This window comes from Nothoprocta perdicaria, unplaced genomic scaffold (assembly GCF_003342845.1).
Source record: "Nothoprocta perdicaria isolate Ctin4 unplaced genomic scaffold, notPer1 scaffold_10, whole genome shotgun sequence".
NCBI lineage: Eukaryota > Metazoa > Chordata > Aves > Tinamiformes > Tinamidae > Nothoprocta > Nothoprocta perdicaria.
This window is the reverse complement of record NW_020454094.1, coordinates 7,055,502-7,079,519: the sequence shown is the minus strand read 5'-3', so window position 1 is coordinate 7,079,519 and position 24,018 is coordinate 7,055,502. Positions and strand designations below refer to the sequence as shown.

Genomic DNA, 24,018 nt, shown 5'->3' with positions numbered 1-24,018 from the left:
CTGGAACAGGCTGCCCAGAGAGGTTGTGGAGTCTCCTTCTTTGGAGATCTTTAAAACCTGCTTGGACGCAGCCCTGTGCCAYGTGCTCTAGGTGACCCTGCGTGTGCAGGTTGGACAGGTTGGACTCGATGACCTCTGAGGTCCCTTCCAACCTTGGGCATTCTGTGATTCTGTGATTCTAAGAAACCACTTGGTTTGACTTGCCTTTCCCTTGGAAATTAAAGACCTTTTATTTTCTCCTCACAGTGGTATTTGTACCCTATAATCAAGCTGTGTGTCTCTCTTCTCTCTGAAAGCCTGAACACGTTGAACGCTCTGAGCTTCTTCCTGCAAAGGGTATTTGCTTCAGCCCACAGGTGTTCTTCCTGTCTCTTTCTCCATTAACTTCACCTTTTAAAAATTCTCATCGACAACTCAGCCCCCCAAAGCCCCCATCCCTGCACAAACCCCAGAGCTGGGTGCAAATAATCCCATATCAATCTTGTTGATCTGCCATCACATGAAGTTCTCTTCCCCTCCTCTCTGTAATGTCCAGCAAGTCTMCAACTAGGGGATGTCTTCTACATAAATATTGTTGTCTAGAAGCTCAGACATTGCAGCAACAGCTTTCTCACTGCCACTGCGTTTCAGTGATCCAGGTGACAGAGCTGGGACAAGCTGGGCTCTGCACAGGCAACCTCKCACTTGAAATTACTTGCTAAAGACTTGGGTAGCACTGGAGGTAGCCAGTGAATGCCAGAACCTGAACACTATTATATATTGAAATCCTGATGCTAAAAAGTGCATCTGATGCACTTGCAGACTTCTGGGCAAGGATCTTACAACTACTGCAGTTACAGACTGTAGCCAAGGAAACTCAGCTTTGGGACACAYGTAGTCCCTGATTTCTTTGCATCTTCCTTCTTATAAAAGGAAGCTACTACCACTCACAAGGCCTCTTCTATATGCTTGGGTAGAACTTGAAAATGTTTTAATTTAGCTGGAATGGCACTCAGAGGTGGACACCACAGAGTGCAAGTAGGGAAGTTTTTAGGCTCCAAATTATSTGCTGGTGAAAACTGAAGACATTCCAGTTCACACGTGCAGAAGATTTAGTCCAGATTTTCTTGTTATATAAGTTAACCATAATCTCAAGGTGTTGGTTGGCTTGGAGCACATCCATTGAATGATGCATTGTCCTAGGAATGGCATGGAGGGGGGGAAGTTGCCTGTTTACCAACTCGCAAAAAAAAAGAGCGATGAAAGAAGGAGAAGCAACGTGAGTTTTGCAGCTTCAGCGGCTGGGGGCAATAATGACAGATATGATKACTTATTGTGGAGGTCCAGGAGCTGGTTTAGAGTTTCATGGCCCAGAGCCATCCTCAGGGTGCTGCACATTCCTGAAACATCTCCACAGCACCTTACAGTAAATAGCAATGAGCAGAAAATGCTCAGTGCTAGTGTCAAGGGAGCAGCTTACTTTCCTGGCCGCTGCTGAAATTCCATTTTACTGAGTAAAAATTAATTCCCTTCTAGATACCTTCTCTCAAAAAGAGTTACCAGCAGCCAGCCCCATTTCCCAGGCCCTGCTTCACAGGGCTTGCTCTGATCCAACTTGGAGCAACCCACTGAGCCTGTGTATACGTCTGCCCCTTCCTCCTGGGATACTGCTGTGAAAAGACACGGGGCCTCCTCCAGGACACATCCCCCTGTGTACATGCTGCTTTTCCTGCCCCTTACATATTCTCTTGGAGGTGCAGGAAACTTCCTATATAGGGTAATAATAGTCTCTAGTTTAGATTTCTTTCTTCAGAAGTGATTTCTTTGGCAGCAGCTGGAACCAATTCTTTATGGCATATCCTTCAGGAAAACCTCCCACAAACTACCGGCACATCTTATTCCTTCACCGTGGTCCATGTTGGGCTATCTTGCTGGGTTCCCTCTGCACTTCCACCCTTCTCTTGATGCCTCCTGCCTGAAGCAGGACAGGAAGAGGGATGAGTGATGCAGCAGCCATGCCAACCTCCCTCCTTCCCTCTGCACATTGTAATTTCTGAGTGTATTTGTTGTAGGAGGGAGTGGGAGAGCATGTGTGAATCTGGGACTGGTGCCTCTTCATAGCTATTTTGCAAGGCTGAACGGATGACCCAGCTGGGTTCACACAAGTGGATACTCCCTAAGCCACAAGCGAGATGAGTGTGAGTGATTTTATCTCACTGTTCAGTAACAGGTATACAACTTGCTCACTCCTGTTGCCCAACTCAAATCTGATTCAGGTCTCTGTGGGCTTCCTGGAAGATGCAGTGGCAGGAAGGGGTGGGTGAGACGTCTGACTGGTGGGCTCAGAGAAACGGAGAAGACAGAACCCCYTTTTCCTGTTCTTCTTAGTAGGGGCTGGGGGAGTTTCAGACCCTGGAGTTTAGGTTTGGGTGCATCTTCATGTAGAGTAACAGGCAAAACAAGAGAGATGCTGCCTGTCCCTAGAAGATGGAAATGTCCCCATGGGAAGCCCCAGCCACCCATGACAGACTTTCACTGATAGATTTTGTGGGAAGTGGATTCCAAAGCAGGGTACGTGGCCAGATATCAGCTCCCACCAGTGCTGCACAGGTAGTTTTCTGATAGTTCTGATAGCACTGCCGGCTGCCTACCACCCCACAAAATACATAATGCAGCAAAGCATCCGAGATGGGGAGACCTGGGGCAGCTGCCTCTTCAGGATAGGTTAACTGCCCCTCTTCTGTGCAATCCTCAAGCTTCCTGGCTTCTTATTGCTGTTGTCACATTCTTGTTCTTTCATTTCCTTGTTCTTTCATTGTAAGTGAACAGGAGATGGAGGGGATGGGACTCGGCTATTGAGGTTTTCAGGGAATGTTGGCACCAGATTGCTGCCAGGATGGCAGGAGCTGTGCCCTCTGCATTCCAGGTTGGAGAGATGAGGCTGCTCCATCTCTTCTCACTCTGTATTTGCCTCCAGCTGGTCCCCGTTGCTGCTTTCCTGGTGTCCTGGGTTTCTGACCCCATGGAGAGGTGACTGAAGTTGGGAGCTGCTGGAAAACCCACCTGCTGAATGCAAAAGCACCAGAGACTCAAAAGAAAGTGTCTGTTGCTGGGTCTTGGCCATGGCTGGATAGGACAGGAGTGTTCTAGAGATGCAGAGAGCATCTAGTCCAACCTCCYTGCACAAACAGGGACACCTAGAGCATGCGGCACAGGGCTGTGTGAGAAGGCATGAGACGAGAAGGGATTGTCAGGCAGTGACTGTTATCAGAACTGCATTCAAGTTCCTTGCTTTTTATAATCCATAGACATAATCTTTGCTGAAGCCTCTAGATCCAGTTTAAAAAGCTGTGGTCCCATACTTGCAGTGCCATGTCTACTGATGTCTCTCGATACAGGAGCTGTCACATAAGGGGCAATTTCCCTCTCTAGAGGAGACTACTCCTCTGGTACAGGGAGAGGTGGGAACTTATGTTGCTTTAGACTTTGGCTGTTGCATCCACTGAGCAGCTCAGCCCTGCTGTGCATAGCCCTGTTCTTTCCACAGCTGCATGTGTTCTGAGGTGCTTTGTCCATGTCAAATACCAGTCACATTATGGAATCTCAGAAATGCCCATTACAATGTGCTTCCTTAATACAAGCTACCTGAGGGGGGAAAAAAAAAAAGGCTAGGATGGAAATTCCCCCAAAATTTAGGCTCAGGCAAAATCAGCTGTGGGACTGAATGTCCCAAAAAGTATGGCTGGCTGTTCTCACTTGTGACAAATGTAGACAGGCACACTTTGCATTTACAGGGGTGGATTTAAGGAGTATCCTGGTGAATTGGTGGTTAAAGTCCTTAGACAGCCCTGAAGTCATGAGGGATAGACAGTGTAGTTTGCTCCAAAGATACTTTTACAGTTCAGGAACCCTATTCTCTTCTCCAAGGGTGCAAATTAGGAAATACTGGCTTGCAAGCACGATRTGAGAGCAAGACACAAACAAGGATGTAAAGCTGGGTCAGAGTACAGAGGATGGAGAGAAGAAGAGCTACTTCAGGAAAATTCCATGCTGTGCATGTTTAAGAAGTTATCCTGTTTTAGGGTTAACTCTCTGGTAGTTTCTGCCCTTTGTACTTCCCATGGGAAAAGAAAACATCTATGGAATATCCATACTTTTATAGTTTTTAAAATCTGTCCTAAAATTATCTGTGGCTGATTCTGCACTTGTGCAAACACATTTTTTTTGTTTGTTTGTTTGTTTTCATACAGACCTACTGACAGCTTTATGTCCTCCCTTGGCCTTGGATCTAATGCACTTATTTGAGAGTATTATCCCGTACTTAAATGGAGGGACTCCCTTCAACTCCTTGTTTTCCTGGTATTTCCTTGTACCATTTTCTTCTCCTCTTCCATTTTGTCTTCCTTAAGCATGGGTGACCTGAACTACATACGGTATTGGAGAAAGAGCCCTCACTGCAAATTGTGGATAGGTGTTGAGGATTATCTGGTCCTATTGGGAATACTTCACCCCATCTGTGGTACCAACGCCTTTGTTTTTTGCAGCTTTTCAATTCCTCGGGGACACCTGGGTGGAGTTGCACTATGTATTGCTGTCTCCATCTAGACGCTGTGTTTTAAGTTTCTTTTTATAGTCAAGGAAGAGAAACAGACACTTCTAAAATAAGGACGCAGAATAGACATCTAAAATGACATCTAGATGCATCGTGTTCTTAAAGTGATTGCTACTCTCCCTGAGGACATCCGTACTGGGACACTGTGCTGAGGCTACCTGTGGTTAGGTGGGAGAGTTGGCACATTCCCCATTCCAGGACACATCCTCTTCGGATAGGAAAATTTCTTCTTATTGCTTATGACACACACCTTGGGCTAGCTGAGTCTCACCCCATTGTTGTGTCTTCTGGCTTCAGGGTCTTTGAACTTTCCTGCTGTGGTGTCTCCAACAGCAGTGTCTCCAACCCACAGCTACCTTTGCAGATCTCAGTGGAATGACTGTCTAAAGCAGTTTAGGGGAAAAACTCTTTCCAAACACCTTGTTTCAGGAGGGTTTTTCCTAGCAGCTCTCCTTTCAGATGTGTTGTTAGAGAGATTTCTTCAGAAGCAGTTGGTTTTCCTTGTACAATAGTTATGTACTGCATTATTATACAGTACTATACAGTGCTATTACACAGTAGTATGCAACTGTGTACACTGGAAAGTGGTATTTTTGCAAGAATGCCACTTGAGTGATTGTCCCAGTAAATTGGGTCCAACTTTTTGATAAGGTGAAATCAGAGGTGACACAGTAGTACTAGTGGGAATAGGCTGTGGGCCCATTTCCCAAGGTGTCTATGGAGGATTCATCCTTTTGGGATCCTATCAAATGACACCATGTAAAGACTGATGTCCAGGTCAGCTTTCACTCCAAGGGATCCTGAGCAATGGACTTCGCACAGAGATTTTTTTCCAGGTATTTTAAATAATTTCCCCATTATTACATTTTAATTTAAAATGCAAACTAAGCTTGGCAACTTTCAAGCCTCTCTTCYGGATGTCCAAGGAGTCTAAATTAGGATTGCAGTGTCAGCTTAAATTTATCCAAATACAGATGTGGTCAACACTGAATACTGCTGACTCTCATTGTGTATAGTATGTAGTACTTTTCCCATAGAAAGCTCCCCAGTTTTCTAACTCAGAACACACAGCAGTGCATACCCAGACGTGAAATTAATACCTACCTCTGCATATCTTGAGATACGAGGCAGGATGTTGAAATTACTACACTCAACCAGGTAGAATCATTTAGAAAGCTCCTAAACATCCTACGCCTGTACTTCCTACGCCACTTTGGTAGGCAAGCTATAATTTTTTTAAAGGAAATCTTCCCAACGTGACACCACATAATGTGTCAAGTGGATAATGGAAAGGGAGAGACAGTCAGAGGTATCTTCCAAAGGGAAACTTCACAAGGTGAATTCTGTCATACCCAATGACCCCCCTCTTGGGTTAACCACCTTTGTACCGAGTAGCCTGTGTAAACACTGAGTCATTACAGATTTGTGTGATTCACGCTTTTCTCCGTATTGGTTTGCACCATGCATTCTGAGATGGGTGAATCAAATTGACTTGGATAAGATGTGGAAGACACCAGCTCAAGTTTATCTATTTGGCTGTTTAACGAGAAATCTGGTGACTGTGGTAAACCTAGGTTTTCATTGTGAAATTTCTGGAGGCTGATTCAGCACTTTGCAGAAGCTACGGAGTGTATGAGTCTGCTTTTATTTTGTGACACTAGTGTCAGTAAGAAAACTGTTGAGAGGGAGCAGCCAAGGATCGAGTTCTCTTAAAATTTCACCTGTGCTTTTCCCTGAGTGGAGTGGCGAGGAATAGAGCCAAGCAGCCAGGGTGATGTGTAAACAGGAAACTTGGAACCCGGGTGTTAGTTTTGGATCACATCTAGAAATAATAGGCCAAGCACAGGGAGTTTCTTGTAGCATGTTGCAAGGTTCTGCAGGAGGGAAAAGAAAGGAATAAGGGATAAAGTGACAAAAATTGTAAGTTCTCCATAAATCTGAGGCTTGGAGGATCAGCTTTATTGAAAGGGGACGGCCAGACGGATAAAATGCTAACTGTGGAAAAGGACTGAGATTTATATAACAAGCACACCAGAATAAACCATGTCTGGTCACTGCTGAGCTAGGTTTCTTTTTTGTTTTTAAGCTTTCCTATGGGCAACTAGCATTTTCCTCAAGGCAATATGTTAGACCCAGTGCCTTGATTTTGGGGATACTGTGCAGGTTGATAGCGATAGTTCACTCTGCACTTTGATGCATGATGTTTGAAATGGGATATGATTGATCACTGAAGTTCCTTGCTTGTACTTCAATAGCTTTGGCACCATCAGAAATAAGTCAGGTACAAGTTTGTGTGACAGACACTTTATATGTCCTTCTTTCAAAGCTTTGTGCTCTGAAAGAGCTGTCTTAAATGTCCATGCAAAGCAGTGCTAAAGGGTTGGACATCTTGCCATGTCCAGCGAGAGCTAGGAAGGCACAGCTGCTCCAGGGAACTGCCTTAGCATCAGTCTTACCGCTACTGACTTTCTTGTATATCTCTACTGACCCATGGACTTCTTCTAACCACAGGATGGGTACTGGTACCTTGGGCAGCAGGTATTGGGGTAGATGAGCTTCTTCGAGAAATTGTTGTTGTATCACATATTTAATTCTTTTGTGTTTATATCAGGTGTCCCTGGATGCCAGCTGTTTGGTTTGGTGGGACAGTTCCAGCCTTAGCACAGAGAAAAGGCAGAATCAGGGTCTTTCAACCCTTTTCCACACTTTAATTGTTGCTTTTGGAAAGATCTTTGTCTTCTTCCACAGTTGCATGCCCCTTACCTAAACCTTTCCCTAGATAATAACATGGCTGGCTGTTGTGAAAGCAATTGCTTAAGTATTGCTCATTGCAAATTGTTGGATTTTTGGCTGTGATGATTCACCCTCACGACACCCCAGGAAGGGGATCCAGGGTTAATCTCCCGGTTCACTGATGGAGAAGCTGAGGTGTGGAAAGGTGAGGGATTTGCTCGGGGTCAGGCAGTGAGTCATAAGGTGCCCACCCCATCCTGGTTCTCCAGACTCGCTCCTTTCTATACTTTTCTAACCTTCTATCATCTATCTACCTGGCAGCCTAAACATCTCGCCTCCCCACTTCCCCACTTCATTAGAATGACACAGAAGGAATTCCTGTACCTCGAACTCTTACCCAAAGCCAGTGGACAGCAGACGCTACAGGGATGGAGACATGTGTCAACCTACRTGGAGAACATCATGTCTCCTTGACCCTCTTGTTCCTCAGGAGGCTCTCTCTGGTGTTCTTGCTTGCACCCTGCAGCACACCATGACAGAAGGAAATACATCTAAATAAATCTGAAGTTTGTGTGACTTGCACAAGAGTATGTGGGCAAGAGAGAGAGGGGTGAAGAAAAAATGGGTGTCCCAAGCACAGATTTATAAACCACAGCCTTAGCAAGTGTGTGTGGGGCTGGTTGAACACATGGTGGATTGGAAGGACTCTGCCGATGTCAGTGATACTGGACTTGACTGGACTGGATTACTAAGGGTAATGAGAAATGTTTCCTATTCCTGCAATTACATTTGRACCTCAAATGTGTCTCTGTATTTGATTCCTTAAACATTATTCCCTTCTTAACTGCATCCCTGTTGCTCAGACTCTGCTGCCCGGTCTGGCTGCAGTTTCTGTACTGAATAAAGGTCTATTCATCACTGCACTGAAAAGCTCTGCTTTTCTAGCAGGAAGTTTGATGGTTAAATATGTGGAAGAGGAAAAGCCAGGAATCTGTTGCTTTGCAGAGGAGGTGGGGGAACAAATCCAGGAAAGGGGTCCCTTTCAGTCCTGCAAATTCAGTTCTGCTGTTCTGTATCAAGTCCCGATGAGCTTAGGGAATTTTTACTGCTCACTTAATAGAAACCAGATGCCAAAGTAGCATGTGTCCTCTGATACCAGCTTTCACCCGAGATGCTACAGGCTGGGACAGCTTTCACTCAGGCAGTCTCATAAACTCAGCTCAGGGTAATATATGACATTCCCAGGGATGAAAGGGAGTSAAAGTGGTTGATTCCTGCAAGGCTCAGTGAAATGAGTCAGGCTGGTGGTCCCGGGGATGATCACTGCAGGGTTCTTGCTCACAGCATAGCCCCAAAGAGTTGCTCAAGCCGTGAGGCATGCGCCCTTGCCATGAGGAGGGACCGGCTCGCGGCTCACGACTGGGATCTCTCGTGGCTTTTCCTTTCAGCTTGCATGGGGACTGCACTGCAAGTGCTCTCCCACAGCCTTGGGAGGCAGAAAGAAATCATGGTAACACACAACAGTCTGGACCCAGGTCTAGTGTTTTGATCCAGGACTCTGATCTGAACAGAGTCTGGCTTCATGAGACCAGTTTTAACTGGGGTGATCACTGGAATCAGGGATCCTTGGCTTCAGCCCACAGCTCAGATGTGGCAGATCAAACCCTCCAGCCCCACTATTTCGTTGAAAAAGCAGCTGTGGTCTGTGAATCAGCACAGGGGTGATAACCTCTTTGCCATCCTAAACTGAACTTGGGAGGGAGAGAAAGCTGAAAACAGGACACTGACAGCACAGGGTGGGTAAGATACACTCCAGCATATTCATTTCACTCTCTGGATTTGAGGCAAGGCTGGAGTGGGACAGACTCGGGCACTGCTCTAGCTGGATAAAAACAGCCCAAGTTCAGCGGGGACGTCKTCGCCTTGCCTCTTCACCCCTCTGAAGGAACCCCTTCCTTCGGGCCTCCTGGAGCTTCTGCTTACCTGTGTGAGCAACCAAGGAAAAGAAAGAAAAACACCCATTCTGTCCTGGGCTGTAAAAGAAGGGGAAAAATAAAAAAGTAGCCGAGTTTGAGGCACGGGAGACGGGGGAGTGGTTACGCAGGAGGTGTGTCAGGCATCACAGGACTTACTTATAAGCAAAGGCAGCTGTGCTGGGGGAGAGCTCTTGCTGTGTCTTTGCCAGCTCCTTCTTCTCCAGCTTGATCCAGCTTGAGAGACCACTTTGCTGCAATGGGGAGGCAAAAGGATGCTCTGGCCACCATCGAGGAGCACCTGAGGATCAGGAACAAGCTTGTGCGGCAAGCGCTGGCCGAGTGCCTGGGCACACTGATTCTCGTGGTAAGTCTGGGGTCTTGGGGGGCTTGTCCTCTGCTGTGTGTGCACTAACTTGTCCTGGCAAAGGAGGGTGGTCTGGTACTGGGATGTGTGCTGGTGTTAGCCCAGCTTTGCTGCAGTTTGCTGCATGGGGTCTAGGAGAGCAGAAGTCCCCTAAGTTGCAGGACAGGGTTAATGGGACTTGCTCAAGGGTGCGGGTTAGGGTTGCTGTTATGGGGGAGCTTTGCAGGTGTCTAGGGCCTCCAGTGTGTCCCCTAAAGTAGTGGGAGTAAAATGACTTCTGTAAAAGCAACAAGTGTTGCTAGAGAGCRTGTAAAACTTCTGTTCCTAGAACAGTTTTTCAGCCCTAAAATACCCTCAGCATTATCACTTGGGCAGCAAAGGTTTTTTTCTCCCCATTCACTTTGTTTTCCATGCGAGTCCTCTAAAGAAGATGCTGGGTTCAAACTGTTGATAGAAGTTTCCTTCTGGTTGCTGCCCGTTCTTATCAGCTGGGCTGCAGTGCGCCGCGCCGGCCCTTGCTGGCAGCTGATCRCGAGCTCGTGCCCGCCACCCGTGCGGCTGCTCGGCGCTGCCACTTAATGTGCTTTAAAGTGATGAATGGCAACGAAATGCTTCTGTTTTAGTGCTCAGGTCCTGAAGGGGTGGGATGTAAGGAATAAATTAGGGTGTCTCCTGTGTCAATATCCATCTAAGTGACTCAAGTTGTTTTAGAGTGGTCCTGGCTTGCTTTGAAGTCCAAGGCAGAGGCGAGAAATCAAAATGCTTGGAGACATGGGGACATGAGGAGAAAACAGCAGGGTGGCAAAACTAGGGACATTTAGGTTTGAGCATCTGTATTTGAAAATGTAAGAATGTCCAACGTGCTGCAAGTGATGACTGCAGAGTCTGGTGTATTGGTATTGCATGRGAAACAAGTTGGTGTTTGCACAGTGACTGTCTGAAAGTTTGCCTGGAGTTTTTTAATCAAGAGCAATGCTAAAGGCTTCAGGGACTGTGGATTTACACCACCTTGTAGCTGACTGCAGCATTGTTTGGGGAAAGCAGTTACAGATGGAAGAGCTGAAAATAATAAAAGCTTGAGGAAGCTTCCTGTGCTTCTGGAGAAAACGTAGAAGAGAGGCACTGTTTCTGCTCTCAAAAATTAGAAGCTACTTCATTTTGGAGGAAGGAGGGCTATTAAGTGTCCTATGGAAAAGCAGATGACCCCACATTCCCATAAAACACTACTAGTCCTAAAAGAAAGCGATTTGTCACAATGCAATGGTTTTATCTTTGGAGACAGCTGTGGTGGTTTGCAACYAAGTCCTGTTTGTTTCTTGGGATTATTTAGTATTCAGGTGGGTAGAAGCTAATGGGAGAAATGACTAAGAGATTATAAAGTTGCTATCTTTGAATTACTCTCATTGTTACGGTTAGGCTTTGGGTAGAAGTAAGGTATGACTTCTAAGAAGGAATAACCTCTCTTGTTATCCAAGGTAATGCACGGGAGAAGCCAGGCAAGCCTTTAGCCTTGAAGATTACAGAAGGGCTTGTGATCCAAAGAATGTGATTCTTCCTTATCTATTGTATCATTTGCTACAATAGAGATTAATTGCCCCTGCAGCTTTGCCTCTCCCAGGCAGAGAGGAGCCAGCAGCTGCTCAGAGTGCTAGGGGAGATTTGATTCAAAATTGCATCTACAGCCCAAAATGTGAGTGGAAACAGGTACCTTCCAGCTTGGTTAGTCTGCAATAGCAAAATGAGAGCAGCAGAAAGTGGGAGCTGAGAGCTGGGATGAAAGCTTTGGATGGGGAGAAGCACAGAAATAGTTGTTTCGAGCAATGCTATCAACTCTGTATCAACAGGCTTCCAGAATACACCTGGGACTTCCTATGCCTCTCCAACCTCTGGAGTGGATGGAGGGCTAGGGGTGCTCATGGAGGGGAAGGTCGAGTGGGCTTGAAGGAGAAAGGGGAAGTCCCAGAGATGGTGAACACTCCCTGGTCACTGTCAGGGAGCAAATCTGGGATACACAGAGAGGAAGCCGAGTATTCAGGGAACTGCAAAATTGTGCTTCTGGGTATTGTTTCAACACATTTCTGCCTTAAAGCTTATCTGGGCTGTTCTTGTTTTAATGAAGYGACACTTTCTGATTGTACTGTGCTTAAAAAACAATTCTGGCTTGGATTCTTCTGAGTCTTTTTATCATATTATATGAACAAAATGAGCTTGAAACTGAAGTGTGTGGTGGGTTTTTGTTCGTGCTTTCTTTTCCTATTACTGCCTTTCTTCCCTACTACCCCAGGTAGTAACTTGAGTTAGAGAATCCCAAGGCCAAGAGATCCTGAGATATTTGGAGATATTTCTGCCTGGAGGAAAACTGCCCATTTGTATCCTGCACAAGCCCCTCTCTCTGGAGCTGGCTGCAAGTGCCTTTAGCTGTATTTGAGTCTGGTAGACCTGTGTTATGGGCTCCAGACAAGAAAATACCTCTAGGTGCCATAGGGACCATGAAGGTGTCTTCATGGGAGACTGAGGTGCCTGTGTGGACTGAATGGGAAGAGCTCCAGAGCAAAATACTAGCATTGAATTTAGGGCTTGGCGTGCTCTGTGCTGAAGTCAAGCTCCTGAACCTGAAGGGAGTGAGACTGTTTATTTCAAGTGTGCGGCTTGAATTCGCACTGTGTAATGTAAAACTTGTCCCACCAAGGATGTTGGCACGGCTTCAGGGTCTTCTCATTAGACATCTCTTCCTTCCCTTCCCCCCTCACCCTTTGCTCACGTAATGATCAGAGCTCTCAAATCTTCTGTTTCTCAGGCAGCAAAACCATTTCAGAGCTCTGGCAGACCAGAGACTCTCTTTGCATGTAAGAAATACACACCCACACGTTCTGTACCACTAGGTTGTGTATGTGTGTGTTTTTTAAGGTAAGAAAAATAATCCAAATAAGGCAGCCAAGCCCTGCATAGTGCAAGGGCAAGGTATTAACAGCTTGTACACTGCTCTCAACTTGTACAGCACCTCGTGCTGCACTGAGAACACTGGTTGTAGACTGAGTCTCTGTTACAGCAATAATAATTCTGATTTTACACTTCCTTTGATTAAGACCATTTCCACATTCAAAATGTGTTTCTGAGCGGTGCATTAGCCTTGAACTTTATAGCTAAGTTGGAAGCACCACTTACTGACAACAGTTAAGCAGTGCGAACACTGAAGGCATTTTCCAAGTCGCTTGCTGTTAGTGCTATTACTTGTGCTGAAGTGAGACCTCCAGCAGCAGCAGGGCTCTGCACCGTCCTCAAAGACATCATGTGTTGCCTTGCTCTCCTGGCTTGAAATGCCAGAGCTGCCTCTATTCACTTCTTGTATTGGTGGAAGAAGCAATGTGTGGTTGCAATAGACTTTCAAGTAGGACCAACACAACAAGAATGAAAAACAAATAGCGTAATGATTCAGTTTTATGTATATATTGTTTTTCCTCTGTTGGGGTTTTCTTGGCTTTGTGGCTAGGTGGGAACTTTTAGTTATAAGGGTGCTGTAGACCACAGAAACCAAAATGACAAAGAGGCTGGGATGATTAAATTGAAAAGAGCCTCACTTAACTTTTGGTGCTGCAGAGTGCTAAGTCTCTGCTTATCGTACAGCCGTTTGATGTGGCATGGCAGTTTCCATAACTGATGTTTGCTTTCCTTAGAGCTTTTTTTTTTGACTTCTCCTTGCAAACCCAACTTGCAACACTTGGAGAATGTGGCTTTTTGCTTGCTAATGTTTTGCTAGTGCTTAAGAGGAGCTGAAAATCTTTCTATAGGAAATACGTTGAGCTCCGCTGATCCCTCCTGCTGAACCTGTGCTGTATCCCCATTTTGTTCAACTCTGTCCAAAGCTCCACAGAGGGTCTAGGTCTCTTGGAGAGCTTAATCCTGCTGACCTGATTCTCTCTCTCTCTCTCTCTCTCTCTCTCTCTCTCTTTCTCTCTCTCTCTCTTTTCTTTTTTTTTTCTTTTTTAATGAATTAACAGGGATTTATTGGTCTTGCTTTAGTGACTAAAGCATTGAACTTTTTTCCTAATGTCCCAGCTCCCCTGCTGATAGTTCCTGGAGTTTCTCCTGTTTGCCTGCCTGGCTCTTTGCTGCAGTAGCAGCATGCAACGTAGGCACAGCACAGCCTCCCTTCGCCCCACTTATCTCAAGTCCTGCAGCACTGCTGGGCTCTGAGACAGGCTGTCTGTGCAGAAAGAGCCATAACATGTGGGCTATCTGCCTTGCCTTTTCCTGTACGGCTGTTCCTGCATGTGCTGAAGGAGAAGTCAGACCAGCAGATCCTTCTTGCTTTGTAAACTGTCCACSTCTACCAGTGCCACCATTTAAAAGGCTTTAAGGAAAGACAAAAATGACTGTGCTCCTTGTTCTGGCTCTGAACTCTGCCAGTGGCAGGTGTCCTGGCTGTGCTGGTTGTGGAAATAAGGAATGTGTGTGCTGCTTAAGGAGAAGTGGGTAGACGCTTGGCATAGGTCTACCCAGATGGACCCTCACTGAGGAGGGCAGCAAGAAGACATGGGGGAGCTTAGCTGGGGTCCTTGAATGTTGGAGGATTGTTCTGTGTTTTGAAAGGTTTTTCCCTTTGAATCGAAGGGAACAAGTCAGGAGGGTATTTGAACTGACTGTAAAATTATAGTCCTCTGTCCTGTATTTCCTAACCTTCCTCTCTGAAGGGATTGTAGTGAWTGTCCWTGGTTTTATTCTGCTATGAAGAGAGGGTCACTTGATGTGTGTCTGGTGCTTCAGATCTTTCATCAACAGCTCGGGGTTTCTTTCTTTAGACTTCCCTTGTAGCTTGTCTGCCACAGCCCCCAAGACTTCCCTCTTGGCATCTCCCCTGCAAACTGGTCTGACAGCACCTAGGTCTGAACAACCTTTCCATTCACTGAGGTGCTTAAGGTAGATTTACAGAGGGCTGCTTGCCTAATCCCTGGCTTATTTGCTGGCTTAAATCATCACTCAGGTAATAGTATTCCTCTGAGGTTATGTTGGCAGAACTTTTCCACTTCATTGTAGAGATCCATCTGTCTGAGGTACAACAGTAAATGCATCCAGGACTTTTGTTTTGCACCTGAAGCTGTGAAAAAGCCTCAACAAGGAAGAGAAGGGAAATGAGAGAGTAAATCTGACTAYTGTGTGGCAGAGCGCTGGGACTTATCGTCCTCCAAGTTTCGTGCACAGAGCTGCTTTTCTCAAATTATTTTATGAACTCATGTAGCCTCTTATTATTGTTGTTATTTTTAGGTGTTTTCTTTCCTCCCAACTCCAAAGTTCTTTCCTACCAGCCTTCATTAACTTGAAGACTGAGGTCTCCAGTCTTGCATTCTGTCCTGGGTACCAACGGGACAGGCTGTATCCACCTTGAGTGATGAAGCCAGGTGTCCCGTCTCCCAGCGGAGACATTGAGCTTAATTTTCCCAGAGTATGAAGTAGTACCCAACAACTGTCCACCTTCCCCTTCCTCTGTTCTGCCGCTGCATCTGGCTGTTGTTTTCCTCACTCCTTGACTTCCCATCACCTCTTGACTGAGCCAGTTTGACCTGCTAATCCTGCTGAAAATGGTGGGTGGGTTGTGGGGCTTTTCTCCCATATTCGTTTTCTGCCATGCAAAGACTTGAATTAGATCATGGTGGGAGAGGACTGAGAACCCTCCCTGTCCGCAGGGTAAGTTAGGATCAGCTCAAACCAGTACGATGAAATTAGGGAGCAGGTTTCTATTAACCTGGTTAATAGGTGCATTGCCATCACCTCCATTCTTAGAGTAACTTTGCATTCACAGTGATGCTCTGTTGAAATCACTTTATTAGCACTTATAAACTGTTTTTGGATTTGTTGAGTGGGCCTAGTATAACAGGTGACTGCTGCTTATGCTGATGTGTGACTGTCCCAGGTTTCTGTTTGAGATGTAAAATGTAATGTGTTRGAGGCAGGTTAGTAAAATCAAGAGCTGGAGAAGTTTTCTGTATGGTGGGTGTGAGCAGCTGTCTCCAGAATGCAGTGACATTGACTGAGGATTTTCACCTTGATTACATAGGTTTAAAAGCTGCATGTTTTTTAAATGAACAATGGATTCTTTTTGTATGACCTCCTTGGTATTTGAACTTGATCTAACTGCTCCTAAGCTCTTCTCTGTGAGCACTGGAAAAGAGAAGGCCATTTCAAAAATGGCTATTGGGTGCCTTCTGTCTAGCATGGCCTGGGAAAGGGAAGTGGTGGGAAATGCAGTGAGTGAAGTGAAGATTATGATTTAAAAAGTGTAATAGCCACTACCATAGCAGAACCTGAGCACGTGGCAGGGCAAGGACTTTGAAAAGTGGGTCATAATAAAATCTGCCATAGGAGAGTCTTAACCTAGGCTGAAAGTTTGTTCCCTTGAGTATTGTGGCAGAGCACAATGGCAGTACATGGTCCAGATGGTTACTATATTATGGTAAATGATCCAGATGGGAGTATCTGTAAGTGATGGGAGTGGTCCCAAAAGATGGCAGCAAAAGGTGCTGTGTGTGTGTGTGCCTATAACTTATAGGGCCAAGGGATAAACCCCCTCCAAGAAGAGGGAGGGCTGGTGTTGGTCACTGTAAGTGCTCTCTACCTCGGTGGAGAGAAATGAGGCTCTTCACTGGGCCATTTGACTTCTCCTAGATGCTCATCTTGGAGAATGGCTTCTCTTCCTGTTGTTGCTATTTTTCCCAGGTGACTGTGAAGGAAATCAAAGACTACGTGCTCTAAATTTTCATGCAATTCAGATGCCTAAGACTAGGCAAAAGGAATCCTACTCCATGCAAACATGCATTTTGCATGTACATGATGATAGCAGTCACTTTTGTTGTTTGTCAATACAACAGCTAGAACTGCTTCTTTCCAAACACCACATCTGCTTGGTGCAATTTGCTTTGCCAAGGCTATTCTTCCATGTGGTTGGCCTGTGGAAGCATCCTGCAGTTTAGCTCTGCCAGCTTACATTGGCTGGAGAGCTGGGCCTTCATTTTAGATGCTCTAAYGTCAGGTCACACGCCACAAAAGCTTTGGAGAGTGCGATTTGAACTGATTCCTAAAGGTCAAATGCCATGGATGGATGCAGTGTTCGAGAATGTCTGCATGCTTAATGGACTCTGCTGGCACAGGGTGCAATTGCGCACATGCATATCAAATTCAGACTTGTCCCTAAATGTCKCCTTACTTTATCTGCTGAGGGTCAGATTTTCTGCTGTTAATACTGAATTAATCTGAACAGCGCTTAGGGCTCATCTGATAAATATTTGTAATGCTCCTGTGGAGCGGCTCTGGTGTGKTTTTTTATTTATTTCTTTATTATAATTTTCATGGCCCATAGAATCTTGTTAGGTAAAGCTAGAGAGCAATTACCTGGTGTAGGATGGAGGAAGAGGAGAACAGGGAATAACTTTGGGGGAAGTGCAACACTGGAATTCTTCCAGCCTAAGGGAAGTCTGCTGTGGATAACCAGGGGGAAGACTTTACTCTGTGGATTCTACAACTGAAAAAACATGTGGCTAACCAGCCAACCACCATTCTCTTGCAGAACTGCCAGTTCTTTTAGAGTAGATAATACAAATACTTATTTCAATATGAAGGACCTGGAGCCAATGTTGCCAAACTCCAATTTCCAAAACAGCCTTTTGTGTGGCTGTCCCCTCTTTGTGTGGCCTCAGAAGGGAAACCACAACCAAATATAGTGTCCAGACTTGTCTAAAGCATGATGGGTCTCATCTGTGGTCAGGAAAGGAACAGATGTCACCCTGGGTATTATTCAGTATTTACTTTTTCAGTAGGAATTCGGCTTCCATTGATTTGGGCATAGCTCAGAATTATGGCTCTCTGCTTCAAAATAGGCAATATTTGTCTTTTCTACCTTTACATAAGAGGCTTCCCGGTTGTGGGTTCTCAGTTGGGCAGCTCCGGGTTAGGTTTCCTGATCTGGTGGGTCTCAGGGCACAGGTATTGGAGGGGCTGTTCTAAATGAGAACAGTGCTGGATGTCCACTCTTGTTCCCTAACAAGTTCTACAGGTTCTTAGTTTGTATTTTTTTAATCCAAATGAGGCCCTGTGTTGTGGAGCTGGCCTCTTGTCAAGAGGTGCCTGYGTACAGAGTGTCCATTTCGTGAGTCAACCTGTGTCCTACCTGGCCCCTCCTTTCCCAGTGGGCCAAGCAATGTTTGCTTTATTAGTAATTCATCAGTTAGCAAGGGGGTGGGAGGGGAGGCATCGRCTCTGTTCTGGCTTTGCCCCGATAAGAAGTGTACGTTGCTCAACAGGCATGTGCAATGTTGGCGAGAGGAGTGAAGAGAGCCAGTGCCACCTCCTCAGTGCCCCTTTGTGACTTGGCCACGAGGAGCGGATGTTACTTCCATGGCAATTGGGTAATCCTGGGATGGCGGGGATTACAGAAGCAGGAAGTAGTAAGGCAAGCCTTGAGCTCTGCCTCTGAGCATCTCTGGCTGCTGGGAGCAGGCCAGGACCAAGCTGTAATCTTTGAGTCTCTGTTCTGGTTCAAGGATGCTTTTGGTATCTGATAGTGAAATCCCAGCTGTGAACTGAATTGATTCAGGTAGTCAGTGGAAAATCCAAACATACAACCTCATAGGTGTGGATAGCGGGGGGGGAAAAAAAAGGACTTCTGCTTTGACTTTTTTTCGTTGTTGGCGTGTGTACCATATTGGTACTGAGGAGACAGACCAGCTGTGCTGTCCTGCATCATTCATGCTTCTTTGGGGTGCTGTAGATGGTGATCAGAGCACCCATGGCAGGTGGTGAATTTTGCAGCCAAGCCACTGTCACTACCTGAGTTTAAGGAAGCTGCCCCAATCCCTGTTGGCCTGGACTGCTTGAAAAGTAGTCTCTGTCCATGCTAGGCTAAACACGACTTTCTTTCTTAAGCCATAACTTTACTGTTACTTTTTAAAAAAACTAATATACCCAGATCCCTTATCTGAACAGTTGCACTGTAGATTGCTAGGTCCAGAGAATAGCCYGTGTGAGTCAGGATTCTTCTTGCCTACCTTGAGCCCTTAAACTAGAGGTTTAGTCAAAGTCCTATTGGTCTCCTGTATGCAGAAGTGGCTGTGAACTGTGGGCTGATCTTGCGTTCAGTCTTGGCCCTAATTTTGGTTCTTCCAGAAGCATGAGAGTAGGTTGGGAGCTAAAGTTGCCCTATATACCCTCTCCTTAAAAATAATGCTAGACACTTTTATACTTTCAGCCTTTAACCAAAGTGTCACAGGTGGGCTAGGAAAGACCTGAGAGGTCAGGAGCAGGTTAGTGTGGAGAAGATGAAGGAACAAAGTGAAGATGGAGTCAAGAAAAGAATTTTCAGTGGTGGTCAGTACACATGCTACTTGCTGAAGAGACTTGAGGAGAGGACAGAGCAGAAACTATCTAGAAAAGGGAAGGATCAGAGACAGAATGATAGATCCCTAGAGGATTTTGCAGATGAGAAAATGGTAGCTAGAGTCAAAACTGCAGAATTTCCCAATTTCTATARGGAAACATGTTCAAGTACAGAAGATATGGCTTCTAGCATAAAATACAACATAAAGCTTGTAAACTAGTGCTGACTCTGGAATATCTCTCATTGGACTGGGTGGTGTGTGTGGATGCAAGCAGAGCAGTTGTGGGCACTGAAGAGCAACTGACCCTGACAGGAAAAATGGAGGGTAACTTCAGTCTGTTCTTCTTTTCTCCTAGCTCTTTGGCTGCGGCTCTGTTGCACAAACCATGCTCAGCAAAGGGTCTCATGGAGGCTTCCTGACTGTTAACCTGGCCTTTGGCTTTGCAGTGACACTTGGCATTTTGATCGCAGGACAGGTGTCAGGTATGTGGCAACTCTGCACGGGATGAATTTAAACTGTGAAAACTGTTGCATTGGCCCAGGTGGCTGTTTTTTTCTATAATGTAAACTAGTGGTCCTTGGCTAAGGATCAGATTCTGCCTGTTAAAAATGTACTAACCAAAGCTTTTTGCAGGTGGACACTTGAACCCAGCTGTCACTTTTGCCATGTGCTTCTTGGCCCGAGAACCCTGGATCAAGCTACCAGTTTATACACTGGCCCAAACACTGGGAGCTTTCCTAGGAGCTGGCATTGTCTTTGGACTGTACCATGGTAAGTACAAAAGCTGTGTGTGTATGTGTATGGGCTCCTCATTGCAGTCTTCAGGGACACTGCTTCCCATATCAGAGWAGCATTTCCTTGCAGAGCAGGCACAGCTCCGTTCTCATGGTGATAATAAGTCCAAGACTCCTCAGATCAGTCTGAAGGGCAAGGTGTATGGTGTTCATAATGTATGAAAGTCCTCATCCTTTAAGCAGCAATCACTGTAAGATCAAGCACTGAATCATCCTGCTAGTAGTTACTGTCTGGTTGAGAACAGATCTTCCAGAAATGCTGATGAAACACTTCCAGTGGTTGTGTACTTGTGCATGGTGCTAAAGTCAATTTATTTTTTTATTGTTTCACACTTGATCTCTTTTGTGTCCATCTCATTAGCTTCTAGATCGTAGTACACTTTTGTCTGCCCTTATCAAGGTATTGGTGTGTCTTGGATATCCTGGAAATCCAGTTCCTCATACCTCTGTTCTTTCTACGTGGTGGTGTTCCTAATCATGGAGTAATAGTCAGTGACGACAACAACTAAACATTCTTAGATGTTCAGAAAAACATTTAGTACTGCTAATAACCAGACAAAGCTGCAGTTATGTAACCCTGAAACATAAGCAAGTCAAAGCAATCAACTCTTTAAGTTTGTAACTTAATGGGTGTTAGATCTAATCAGTGTTGTAGACCAGATCATAACAAAATCTGGATGTCTGACTTCTGCAACTCTGCTAGCACTTCCACCTTGTTGGGAATTAAGACTCAGGTTACGGTTTTCTTTTGAGTGGGTTCTAGCTCTTTGCTGGTACCTGACTAGTAAGAAACATTAGGATCAGGACACTTGACCATCTAAATCTGAGCTAGACTGCTGAGGTATTATGGTAGACCACATGTTAAGTCTTCCTCTTTCATATATGATGCCAAGAGTGATCTTTCTCTCTTCTTTTTCCTCTCTCCCCACCTCTAGATGCTATCTGGGCTTTTGGGAAAAACCAGCTGTATGTAACAGGACCAAATGGTACTGCTGGTATCTTTGCCACCTACCCATCTGAGCATCTGAACACTGTGAATGGATTCTTCGACCAGGTAAGAGGATGCTACGAGAATGCCAGAAAACTGAAGAGGAATCTTTTGAGATGGTTTTGGGCCTCTGCTTTGGTTAGGGCCAAGAATTAATTCAAGAGAAGACTTTCAGAGTGAATGTAAGTCCCTCTACAGCCAGTAGAGAGAGCCAAGTCCAAAAAGGACACTTAGAGCAAGAGAGCTAAATAGTGGTACATTAGATCACAGCTGTAAGGACACTGTTTTCTTGCATGTACCCCTTGAGCTGCTGCTCTAGGATTTTTTCCCAGTGGTTTGTGATTTTATTTTTTTATTATTATTTTTTTCTTAGTCCTCTTGGCCAAAGAGTCCTCTTCCCCAAAGGAAGTTCAAATGCACATTCATTGTCCCTCTGTTGGTAGGATGGGGGCGGAAAGTGAGAGCTTGATCCAAGCCTTTTGGCTGCCAGAAATGTGTTCCACTCTCCAGTTTTGCAATGCACACTTAGTTTATTGAGGTCTGATAATGTTATGGGATGACTTAATGTTCCTCTCTTGCTCCAAAGGATGAGTTCTGAACGCACAGGACAATAGAGGTGCTAAATAACTTGGTTGAGAGAYTAATCTGGATTATTATTTTTTTCTCCCTTCTCCCCAGTTCATTGGCACTGCTTCCTTGATTGTTTGCGTCTTGGCTATTGTGGATCCCTTCAACAACCCCGTCCCCACAGGGCTGGAAGCTTTCACAGTTGGCTTTGTTGTCCTTGTTATTGGAACCTCCATGGGCTTCAACTCTGGTTATGCCGTCAACCCTGCCAGRGACTTTGGGCCTCGTCTCTTCACTGCCATTGCTGGTTGGGGCACTGAAGTGTTCTGGTAAGTCTTGGACAATTAAAAAAAAAAAAAAAAAGCTTGGCCAAAAGTGTGTGTGTGTGAAAGAACTAGTTCAAGTAGATGCTGCTTCTGTCATGCTGAAGAGTCTTGGTATCCATGAGGTATATTTAGATTTTATAAAAATTCTTAAAACACTAGCTGCTCTGATTGCTTAAGAAATTCTAGATGCAGGGCAGTTACCAGTTTTGTTATCAAGGAAGATACCTAGGAGGATCTATGAGATGTTCAGGTTCACCTACAACATGAGCACTTTAAAGCTGTCTATAATCAATATTGAGTGTTAGTGGACGCAGAGCCTTAGACTTGAATCTGCTGTGGATTATCAGGAGAGCCATGAGTTATTACTCATAGGCTGCCTGTTAAGGATGCTCTGCTGCAGGAAGTGGAAAGGCAGTGAAGGTGTGTGATTGAGTACTGCACTAACTTTTCTTCCATCGTTGTTAAGAGATGGCCTGGAAGTAGTTTGTCACTCGAATTTGCAGAGAAGGCAACGTCTGTTCTTGACGTTGCTGTGATTACTCRGGGGCTGTTGCCTTTTGCAGGTTAATGATTATGTTTGCAGATGACCAAATCTTAATGTTGTTACAGCTCCAAACACAAGTATCTTAATACCTAAGCTGCAGTTCTCATCTCGTGCATTTGTTCCTTTGCTTTCCAGGACTGGTAAGCAGTGGTGGTGGGTCCCAATCGTCGCTCCCTTCCTTGGTGCCATTGCAGGAGTGATGGTCTATCAGCTGATGATTGGATGTCACGATGAGCCTTCACCACCTGCCTCTGAGCAGGAAACAGTCAAGCTGGCTAACGTGAAGCACAAGGAAAGGGTCTGAGAAAGCTGCCACCCAGATCTGGTAGACATATATTACTCAGGACTGCAGTCAGCAAAGAGGAGAAAGGAGTCAAGGAGAGCTTCAAGAACAACAGGAAGAGTTTTTTGTTCTCCCCTTCCCCCTACACCCCCCCCATCTTGAAATAGGCTARTCTAGTTTCTTTGTACATCCCTGATGCATTTGCTTTAGGTATCTTTCCTGTGAGCTGTTCCCCAAATGCAAAAATATAAAGTAATCCTTCCCTAGTAGAAGGGGATTGAGGACTGTAGGAGTTGGAACAGAGGTGGGCATTTCTGTCTTGTGCAGCCTGGGCATTCAGCATCTGCAGCTCTCTTAGTCTATGTTGCTGGCCTGGCCTGTTAGCTTGGTCAAATTGCTTCCCTCCAAGTCTGTGTTTCCCATCTGCAGAGTGGGAATGGGGCAAAATGGAAATTGCTCCTACAAATTGTCCCTTTGCTAGAGGGGAGGAAAAAATCAGTTTGATTCCATGATGCATCACATTTGTGTTTGGGGCAGCTGTAAAATCGATGACTTRATACCAAGAGTAAACTTGTCTAAAAGACTTTTAATTGGCCAGGCTTTTCTTGCCTCCCAAGAACTCCCAGAAGGCCACGTCAGTTGGCTGATCCATAACGTCAGAGCAGATAGTGAGAATGCACTGGATTTTTAACTTAAGACAAAATGTTTACAAACCACTGCACCCTGATGTTTTAATCACAGTTTTTAATATTGTCACATCACAAAAGGTAACACATAAAATCCTTGGTTTAGCCAGGGTTTAACCTTGTAAGAAAACTTGGCTTCCTGTAGTAGCCTTTCTAGTTGATGAGCTTTGTATATAAACTGCAAGCAGCTAGTAGCCACGTTCCACTGAAAACATGGTGTCACTAAAGTTGTGTGTGTTTGTAATTTCACAACAGTGTTTTTTGTTTTTTATATAGATACACAACTATTACTCATTAAGCTGTTACTCAGTATCAGGGTTGGGATGAGTTAATTAAAAGATTTGTGGGAACTGCCTATTCTCTGACAGCTTTGAAATACTGTTAGATTTTACTGGAATAGCTGTAGATTATGGCATTGTGTGCTGGGAACATCCTGGTTTCTGCCTTGATAATCACAGCCCTTCTATCACAAAATTTCCATGGAGGTGCTGGGTGTTCAGGCACCTCCTGTACTGGCTTCTTCACAGTGTTGGGATGTTGGAGGATTCCTGGCTGTCCCAATGCCATGTTATTACAGTGTATTTGGAATGAGCAGTATTGGCTGTGAAAGAATCTGCAGGTCCCACAGCACTGCCTTAGAGAAACTCTTTCAAAGCCTGTTTCTTCAATGCATGAATTCCTTCAAATGCATAACTTTGTACACATTTACAGTTGCTGAAATAATGTATTCTTTTTTTTGTCTTTTTAAAAAATAAAATGTTAATAGCCATACTCTAAAATGCTCATGTTGGTGGTATTTTT

The 24,018-nt window shown here is 45.1% G+C and overlaps 1 protein-coding gene across 1 annotated transcript; it reads left to right on the top strand.

The window, feature by feature from the left end:
* The first annotated feature begins 9,479 nt into the window (after positions 1 to 9,479).
* Positions 9,480 to 23,672, top strand: AQP3 (aquaporin 3 (Gill blood group)). The gene is made up of 6 exons (XM_026040234.1): positions 9,480 to 9,664; positions 19,385 to 19,511; positions 19,663 to 19,800; positions 20,759 to 20,877; positions 21,490 to 21,707; positions 22,384 to 23,672. The coding sequence occupies exons 1-6, from the start codon at positions 9,557 to 9,559 to the stop codon at positions 22,550 to 22,552; spliced, it is 879 nt and encodes a 292-aa protein (XP_025896019.1). The 5' UTR covers positions 9,480 to 9,556; the 3' UTR covers positions 22,553 to 23,672.
* The last annotated feature ends 346 nt before the right edge of the window (positions 23,673 to 24,018 follow it).